The 9,667-nt window shown below is 40.9% G+C and overlaps 2 protein-coding genes across 3 annotated transcripts; one reads left to right on the plus strand and one right to left on the minus strand.

The window, feature by feature from the left end:
* The first annotated feature begins 212 nt into the window (after positions 1-212).
* On the plus strand, positions 213-5,520 carry LOC102744838 (MBL associated serine protease 2). The gene is given in 5 exon segments (XM_081811145.1): positions 213-494; positions 999-1,073; positions 2,262-2,863; positions 2,865-2,917; positions 2,919-5,520. Coding segments are annotated over 5 exon segments (1,095 nt in total). The 5' UTR covers positions 213-235; the 3' UTR covers positions 3,025-5,520.
* LOC102738579 (TAR DNA-binding protein 43) lies at positions 4,303-9,430 on the minus strand. Of its 2 annotated transcripts, XR_014142505.1 has the most exons (4): positions 9,177-9,430; positions 8,062-8,232; positions 6,470-7,678; positions 4,303-5,735 (listed from the first exon to the last, which is right to left on the minus strand). XR_014142505.1 is itself a non-coding variant. In XM_081811144.1 (3 exons), the coding sequence occupies exons 1-3, from the start codon at positions 9,234-9,236 to the stop codon at positions 7,148-7,150; spliced, it is 762 nt and encodes a 253-aa protein (XP_081667270.1). In that variant the 5' UTR covers positions 9,237-9,430; the 3' UTR covers positions 5,756-7,147. The 2 variants fall into 2 exon arrangements, 1 of the variants encoding a protein (XP_081667270.1); XM_081811144.1 differs by lacking the exon at positions 4,303-5,735 and having other exon boundaries at positions 5,756-7,678.
* Between the last annotated feature and the right edge of the window lie 237 nt (positions 9,431-9,667).

Below are 9,667 nucleotides of genomic sequence, written 5' to 3' on the forward strand. Positions count from 1 at the left end.
CTAAGGTGGGCGCCTGGGTGGCTCAGTCGTTAAGCGTCTGCCTTCAGCTCAGGTCATGTTCCCAGGGTCCTGGGATCGAGTCCCACATCGGGCTCCCTGCTCGGCAGGAAGCCTGCTTCTCCCTCTCCCACTCCCCCTGCTTGTGTTCCTGCTCTCGCTCTCTCTCTGTCAAATAAATAAATAAAAATCTTTAAAAAAAAAAAAATCACACTAAGGCAATTCCCTCTTCAGAGAGATGGAGGATGTCCACCGCACGGGGTGGGGGGTGGGGGGGGATGAATATGGCTTCGAGCTCCAGCACCCCGCGCACAACCACCTGTCAGTCTTGTCTTTTTACTGTCCTCCCCCCCCGTGTTCACTAGTTGTTGACTGTGGCCCTCCTGATGACCTACCCAGCGGCCAAGCGGAGTCCATCACAGGCCCTGAAGTGACCACGTACAAAGCGGTGATTCAGTACCGCTGTGATGAGTTCTACACAATGACACCTGATGACGGTAAGCAAACTCTTCAAAGTTGGCGGTGCGTGATATTTGGAACCAAAGCCCTCATGATCTGAAACTAAACTTGAGCCGACATTTTTGGCTAAGGCTACACAAAAGATTAAAAGGCACTTCTTCCACCCGCTAAGTGAAATATTACAGCTTAAGTGACTTTTAATGTCAATTTGCAGGAATCTGAAAACAGATCTTATCTAGTAAATGACTACTACAAACACACAATATATTCCAAATGGTTTAATTTAACAAGTCAAAACCTTATCATTAAGCACTTGAGATCTTGATACATATTCAAGTTACACATCTAAAAGGTTTCCACTTTGCAAGCAAACATGGTTAATGCAGAGACCTCCTATTCATGAAATCATGTAAAATGGTTATTCAGACACCTCTATTTCCCACTGATGCTCAAGAATCAACATTTTTCAAGGGGGTATTCAAGCAAATGACAACCACCTTATACATGCAGTTAAACATTTTTGCTTTTCCAATGATTTGCAGGTAAATATGTGTGTGAGGCTGATGGATTCTGGACGAGCTCCAAAGGAGAAACATCACTCCCAGTCTGTGAGCCTGGTAATGGATACATTTATACAAGAGATTCTTATTGATGGAAGTAGAACTGGGTGGGAGACATCAGCAGAGCTTTAGCTGTGGTGGGCAGAAATGGAACTTCAGCACTTGGTTCTTACACCAAGTTGTTATTTCCAAATACTACGTTCTTATCACCCCCTTTCCGGTCGGAGAGGTTGCTAGGTGCTGACTTTATCAGTCACTTGATTATATCTGACCTTATAACCAGGCAAGCATAAAAAATTAAATTATTTTAAAAATTATCTTGAACCATTTATACATTTATAAACACGAGTTCTGCTGCGGAGTTATTTTTCTCTGTATAACTATTAAAACCCCAAAGCTAATAACTTCATTATTTCCCTAAGCAATTGTTTTCAATGACATCTAGTTTTTAAACATTAATGCAATTTGCCTTTTAATAGTACTCAAAAAAATTTTTTTTTACCAGAATTGGCTCTAAAGATAAAGCTGAGTACAGTGATTAAAAAAATAAGAAAGGTGGTAATATATTCATTACTCCTTTGTTATTTGGCTTAAAAAAAATGATATCTTAGCTGACACAACATTTGTAAGTTTTAATGCCAGTATTCTGACACAACAGGAAGCATAGCTACTACATTAATGAGCACATTGTTAGCCATACACAGTAAATGTAGTTTGGAAGCATCAACTAGACCAAGAATAATTCCTGAACCTGAAGGTTCCTGGCTACAACTGCAACATCCTGATTCTTAAAACATTTGTATGTTCAAAGGTGAAACGAATTTTGCAAATCCTGGGGTAGTGACCTTAGTTCCTGCTTTCCCAGAACTACATGGAAAATACCCCATTTTACAAGTAGGAAAATAAGCAATGAAAAGGTCATTTCCTTTCACTTTCTAATCACATCACCCAGTACATCAGCTCATACAATTCCTGTTTGCCCTATTAATTTTCCCAATCGTGTAGACCAAATTATTTTAGCAAAACAAATTGGTTTCTAAATGTTCATTTTCACTCACCTCATTTTTACCAAGAGGTTTTATCGGGTCTTTGAACTGTGTTTTAAAAAGCAGCCTCACCTGTTTAGGTGGGCACCCAATCAACCCGAGGTAACTTTTGGATGACATCAGACACAATTCCAAAGTGGTAATAATTGTGGGAAAAACCACCGCGGGGTTTCTATAAAGGCTCTGCTTCTTTCCCCAGTTTGTGGAATATCAACTCGTACCATAGGAGGTCGTATATACGGAGGGCAGAAGGCAAAGCTTGGTGATTTCCCCTGGCAAGTCCTGTTACTAGGTCAAGCTACAGCAGCGGGCGCACTCCTGCAGGACGGCTGGATCCTAACAGCCGCTCACGCTGTATACACGCAGAAAGAAGCTGCCTCCTCCTTAGACATCAGAATGGGTACCGTGAAGAGACTGTCGGCTCATTACACACAAGCCTGGGCCGAGGCCATTTTTATACATGAAGGTTATACTCATGATGCTGGTTTTGATAACGACATAGCACTGATTAAATTGAAGAACAGAGTTGTAATCAATAGTAACATCCTGCCTATCTGTTTGCCAGGAAAGGAAGCTGAATCCTTCATGAGGACAAATGACATTGGAACCGCATCTGGATGGGGATTAACCCAGAGGGGTTTTCTTGCCAGAAATCTAATGTTTGTTGACATACCAATTGTCGACCATCAGAAATGTACTGCTGCGTATGAGAAGCACTCCTATCCAGGGGGGAGGGTAACGGAGAACATGTTTTGTGCTGGCTTAGAAGGTGGGGGCAAGGACAGCTGTAGAGGGGACAGTGGGGGGGGCGTTAGTGTTTCAAGATAATGAGACACAGAGATGGTTTGTGGGAGGAAGTGTCCTGGGGTTCCTTTAATTGTGGGGAAGCAAATCAGTATGGAGTCTACACCAAAGTTATTAACTATATTCCCTGGATCAAGAACATAATTAACAATTTTTAATTTGTAGGTCTTCAATGATTCCTTAGTTTTAAAAATTCCTGTAAAAGGTCTTAGCAGCCACGTGGCCTGAGAGACACGAACACATCAGTTGTCGCTCTAACCCCCAAACCACCGCCACACCATGGGTCAGACCCATTCCGGGCGCTTCTCACTCGCCAGGTTTTTCGCCTCTTACTCTTCTGATTCAAGGGGACACAGACAATTAGGTGGGATCACCTTTGCCAATCCAACAGAAACTCGCTGGTTAAATCTGCGTTTAATTACTTACAAAGTCCAGTACATTTTGTAATGGTTATCTATATTCCTACGAATTGCCTGTTCATGTTCTCGGATGACTATTCCACCATGTGGGGGCTTGTTCTTACTAATCTCTAACACAGCTTTATATATTATAGCAATACTGGCTCAGGGATAACACTGAATCATGATTTTTTTGCAAATAAACTGGACACATCGATAACTTTGGCTTAGGTGCTGGCTGACTCCCATGTTTAAAAACCAATACCACAGATTGGTGAGATCTAATTTTTCACTTATCAAATTAGCAGACAAAAAGAACATGGAATAGCACTATTTCACATTGTCAAAGACAACACACATTTTCTAAAGGACAATCTGGCAATGTATTTGGAAAGCCTTGAGAGCATGCATAGTCTTTGACCTAGTAATTCCAATGTTAAGAATTTATTTTAGCTGTGAGGATGTTCCTGGCACTTGAAAATAGACTAAATAATGTCCACACACAGAAAAGCGCTGAATCGAATGTGCCATTTCCTTAAGAAGAAATATATTAGAATTAAGTGGTGTTATTATAGATAAATCTATAGTGTTTTCTTCCTTCTTACAACGAACATGGAAATACTTGGGCACACTTAACGAACAACGGATCACAAATCATACAATAGCTGAGTATAGAACTCATACACAAGTAAAAGCTACTCACCTAGTACTCAACAACAAATTATTCTAATTATCACATACATCTTCTTTCTCCTAAGGACACAATTTAAGCCGACTTAACCTTAAAAATCTCATGTCATTTTCGTTGGCTGTTCCTCCTTAAGAAGTTCTAATAGGTTCACATTTAACAAAGGGTTTCATTCTAGCCAAATCATCATCACTCATGTATAAAAATTCATTGTGAGTTTTGGCCCAATTTCTCTTGTGCACGTTAAAGGGGAACTTCTTGAGACTCACTTTTTAAAGGTATCTTTCCATCACCTTTGTCACATACAAAAAAGAAATTGTATTTTTCCAGTAAGACTCCAGACACTAAACTGTGGTGGCAACAAATTTTTTATTCAACTGGTTCAAAAAAGTTTTGAGAATGAATGCATTGAGATGACCAAATAGACTTTTAAAAACAAATCTCTGCGAAATGGTTTACTTCTAGACTTCATTTTCTTTTTTCTTTTTTTTTCTTTTTTTAGGGTGGAATTAAATACCCGCAGCTACTGGTGCCGCGAACATGTTAACAGAAGGCTGCTCCACACTGAAAGCCTTCTAAGACGGGTTTACAACAAGTGTAAATAAGGGATTAAAACCATGCCATTGACAAGTGAACTTACCCCGGGCTCCTTGGAGGCTTGTCAGTTTAGTCTTTGGAGGTCCCCGAATACCATTTTAAGTGTTACCATGTTACTGCTGCTGAGTAATAGTGCAAGTGCTAAAATGCAAAATTCAGATGGTACAGGGTTTGGAAATCATGCAACTTAGATGCAGAAAAAAAATTAAAACAACGCAAGATCCTTTTACAGAGGAAACTGAATAACGAAACAACGTGGCGATCACAAGTCTAAAGGACAACTTCATTTCTACAAGTTAAAACACGTAACTTGCAAAATGACAAACCAACCTATTTATCATAATCTAATCAGATAAGGGCATCAGGTAAAACTACCAACACAAAAACTGTTCATTCTTCCATCAGAAAACAAGCTCAACCCTCACAGTAGTTACATCAAAAGTACAACAGAGAATCAACAGATTATTGCTTTTACATACTTCACAATGCGTCGTGAGAGTCTAATCTGAGTTTGTAAACGATTTTATTCAACATTACTCTATTCCCCCACTTGTGGAGGACAAAGCCCATTTCACTTAACACTTCCAGACAGACAACCCACCCTGCTAGTTCTTAAAGCTATCAGGCTTTGTAATGGATTCAGGCACAAGATAATTTGTGGTTTCTTCTACTTTATCCCTACCGCAATTAATTCCACTTTTCAAATCCCGAACCAGAAAGGTGCTGATATTCCCTTCTTTTTGACTATGCTTTGCTACAAAGCATTTGAAAATAATCAACATTGTTTTTCCCACTCGCCCAAATATTTTTAGAAGGCATGATTCCCAATGGAGATTTATACAGGCCATGTAAATAGAACATCACCCAAATGCACAGAGGCACTAATAAGAAGCTGGAGGGTACTGCTTACCATTTTAGGTGCGGTCACCCAGACTTATTAAAAACTAGATTTAAAAAGAAAAAAAAAAAAACACTTTCACTTTGGACAATGCAAGAACAAATAGCAATTAAGTCTGGGTATCAGGTGTCAATGCATGACAGGTGATGAATCCATTTGACTTGAGACAACTTTTCAAATAAGTTTATTTGAAGCAAAATAAACTATTGCCAAGAAACTTTATGAAAGTTCCATCTCAAAAGGGTCAAAAAAGGGGAATTAACTGCTATGAATTCTTTGCATTCAGGGCTGCAAAACAAAGACACATATTATTTAAATCAGTTTTATTTAAGAATTTCCAACATTGACAACTCTTATAAAAAGCATCCAAGCACAGGACACAGAACTGCATCAGACAGCATTCTCATGGGCGGCTAACAGACAGAGGAACCTCCACCCTTCTTTGCGACACCCCGAGCTCACTGGTGAACTCTGCTTCCAAGTACTCCTGCAAAGCACGCCACAAGCTCCGTCCATGTTCTCAAGCCACCAGCTTCAGTTCACATGAGCACACTTACAGGTCAGTAACAGGAGAGAGCACACACCATACAGCATTCACAGCAGTTGACAAAGGGGTGGGGGAAGTACAAGTATCGTGTCACTTAACACATTCAGCTAACGCGGGTCACCTAACAACAGAACTCACTTAAAGTCTTCCAACAGATGTGGATGTCCTTTGAATGCAAAAAACATTCGTACATTATTTGCTATCATTGCTCTCTGCACACTCTCTCACCAAAGCCACAGGATTGAGAGACACATCTCGCCAAGTTAAAAAATATCCATTATGCACCACCAAGTCTCTGCACGCGCTCTCTCCTTTTCTCGCTCATACTAGCCTTTCATGCCTCGGCACCACCATCAATCCCACACAAGGTTTCAAAAGTTCAAACAGCCTTCTGGTTCCATATCACAGCCTTGCGTTCATAGCGTTGATACGACTCCATGAAATAAAGAGTAGCGGATAAAAATGGGACACCCACCGTCAAAGACGCAGCCTGTGCAGCGTGCTGACGAGTTCTTGAATGAGAAAGCGTGCAGACAGAAGTATTCCTATGGCAGAACATTTACAGCACTACTTTCAATGAAGTGCTTCTTCCATAAACATTTGAAATGAGATGAACTGCAGAGATTAAATGAAGGCTTCGTATTGTACTTTTGCATGTGAAGGGAGACAAGTGTTAAAAAAAACAAAACAAAAACAAAAGAACCAAACACTGTGACACCATGATCTCCAAAAAGGAGATTTTCCTAAGGGAGAAATCCATATGGTGGGGTTCAAATTAAAACAAGGAGGAAAGAATGTAGTTCTAATCAATGGTTTCCATTTGAACATGCAAAGAATTCACTTGACAAGTCCAGGGATAAAAGATTACAGGAGAAACCTTTTGATATCAATTGTAGTGTGTTGGTTTTTACCCATCAAGCAAACAGCAGTTCACTTTCAAACACTCAATATTTCAACCCTTTATGTAACAAAACTTATAAAATTCCTTTAGCTTTTCCTCTTTTTCTAAAGAAAAATGTCAAAAATACTGCTGAATATACTCCACACTGAACAAACCAATTTTGAAAATTCTTAGTACATATGTATTTTACAATATACTTACCATGTGTTTAGAAAAATTTGAATTCCCACCAGTCTCTACCAACCCCACTGTCTACATCCCCCAGCCAGAAGATTTAGAATCCATGCTTGAGCCGAACCCTCCATTAAAACCGCTGCCAGACCCTGCGTTTGATGCAGATCCCCAACCAATTGCTGCACCTGAATTAGAACCGCTATAGGAGTTATTTCCAGAACCAAAGGCCTGATTTGGCTCCCTCTGCATGTTGCCTTGGCTCTGGTTGTTACCTGATGGGCCCGACTGGTTCTGCTGACTGGCTAACATGCCCATCATGCCCCAGCTGCTCTGCAGCGCTGCCTGGGCTGCAGCCATCATCGCTGGATTGATGCTAAAGGCGCCAAAGTTCATCCCTCCACCCATATTACTACCCTGATTGTTTCCCAAGCCAGCTCCACCCCCTCGACTGTTACCAAACCCACCCTGATTCCCAAAGCCACCTGGATTACCACCAAATCTTCCACTTCTTTCTAACTGTCTATTGCTATTGTGCTTAGGTTCAGCATTGGATATATGTACGCTGATTCCTTTAATGATCAAGTCCTCTCCACAAAGAGACTGGGCAACCTATAAGAAATAAGGGGTGTAAATAAAGGAGATTAAACCACTGACTCACGCATCAAAGTAGCAATAACACTTAAGATTTCAAGCCACTGTCTAAGCTGGAGGAAAAACAAGCAATGAACGCTCGTTTCATTTAAACCCATAAAGTCGCCTTTAGCTCTAGTAAGGCGGCAGGGATTTGTCAGCTTATTTTCAACACATAGAACACTCCCAGGTCAGTGCCACATACTGAAAAAATCAAGGGATTACCACGACTATCTAGACCCATATATCCCACAGCTCACAAGGTCAGAAAGCTTGGCTAAGGATGGCAATTAGCTGGGTGGGAGAAGTTCAAAACAAATTACCTAACAGAGCTGGGACAAAATTATTCAAGAGAAAAATACCTGATCATCTGCAAAGGTAACAAAGGCAAAGGCCCGGAACGGTTTGGGAATGAAGACATCTACCACTTCTCCGTACTGGCAGAAGAACTGACGCAGCTCATCAGCGGTCATGTCCTCTGTACAGCGCCCGACGAACACCTTCCTGCTTCTCAGAGGCTCGTCTGGGCTTTGCTGGGCGGATGGAAAGCAAAGAAAAACATGAGATGTATTTTACAAGCATGAAAAGAGCATTATGATAGCAGATATAACAAAAGTTACCTGCCTTTTCTGTTAGTCATTAAAAAGGAGGTACATTCTTAGTTTTCTGCATTAGCACTGCTCTTTAAGAACAGTGAAAAATAACATTTTCTTTTTTAAAGATCTAATTTTTAAGTTCTCGCTACACCCAGCATGGGGCTTGAACTCACAACTCCGAGATCAAGAGTCACACACTCTACCGACTGAGCCTGCCAGGCGCTCCCACATTTTAAAGTTTAAAGTTCAAGACTGTGTATCTGGGGGCACCTGGGTGGCTCAGTCGTTAAGCGTCTGCCTTCGGCTCAGGTCATGATCCCAGGGTCCTGGGATCGAGCCCCGCATCGGGCTCCCTGCTCCACGGGAAGCCTGCTTCTCCCTCTCCCACTCCCCCTGCTTGTGTTCCCTCTCTCGCTGTGTCTCTCTCTCTGTGTCAAATAAATAAAATCTTTAAAAAAAAAAAAGACTGTATTTGGATTAAGGAAAGTCAATGATAGAAACACCCTGGCAAAGAGGCGAACTCTCCAAGTCAGTCTTGCTTGCTTGGAACCAGTCAGGCTTTCGTGACAAGATTAATGTATTCTCATTGTCCTTGTGTTTTAAACCTGTAACTACATAAGAAACTCTCCACTCACTAGAAATAACAAAAGAAAAGAACAAAACAAACCAGCTTTTAGTTTAGAGAGGTAATAAACTAAAGATTTCAAACAAACAAAATATTCAGCACGCATGAAGGTCCTAAGGCTTTAACAAGGCAAAAGGTTTCAGGAATTCACCAGCCACCACCTTTTAAGAGTGCATTTTATGTGTTATTTTACGGTGTCTTCTAAGGGAGTTTGTCAGCAAAAATTCCCAAAGCACAGGAAAAAAGAGCAAAGTACCTTAGAATTAGGAAGTTTACAGTCACACCACCGTCCATCTATCATATGTCGCTGCGACATTACTTTAACCTGGGTTTCATATTCCGTAAAACGAACAAAGCCAAACCCCTTTGAATGGCCAGTTTTAATATCTTTCTTGACCTAGGGGGGAAAAAAAAAAACAATGAAATTTACTAGAAACACACACACATCCAAATCAGTTCCTGAGTAATCTGAATGGCTTTACTTCGATGGAACTGCTTAATTAAAACTTAAACCAAGTTTTTTTTTTTTTTTTTTAAGATTTTATTTATTTATTTGACAGAGATACAGCGAGAGAGGGAACACAAACAGGGGGAGTGGGAGAGGGAGAAGCAGGCTTCCTGCGGAGCAGGGAGCCCAATGCGGGGCTCGATCCCAGGACTCTGGGATCATGACCTGAGCCAAAGGCAGACGCTTAACGACTGAGCCACCCAGGCGCCCCTAAACCAAGTTATTCTTGAGGTAAAAAA

The sequence above is a fragment of the Leptonychotes weddellii genome, unplaced genomic scaffold, assembly GCF_054177405.1.
Source record: "Leptonychotes weddellii isolate Sample4059 unplaced genomic scaffold, ASM5417740v2 HiC_scaffold_5881, whole genome shotgun sequence".
Lineage (NCBI taxonomy): Eukaryota > Metazoa > Chordata > Mammalia > Carnivora > Phocidae > Leptonychotes > Leptonychotes weddellii.

Bases quoted from the DNA above. Each gene is read 5' to 3' on its own strand.
- LOC102738579 (XM_081811144.1), bottom strand. From the start codon at position 9,236: ATGTCGCAGCGACATATGATAGATGGACGGTGGTGTGACTGTAAACTT. The intron at 8,233-9,176 runs GTACTTTGCTCT...CCATCCGCCCAG, and splicing joins GTAAACTTCCTAATTCTAAG to CAAAGCCCAGACGAGCCTCT. The intron at 7,679-8,061 runs GTATTTTTCTCT...TATTTCTTATAG, and splicing joins TTACCTTTGCAGATGATCAG to GTTGCCCAGTCTCTTTGTGG.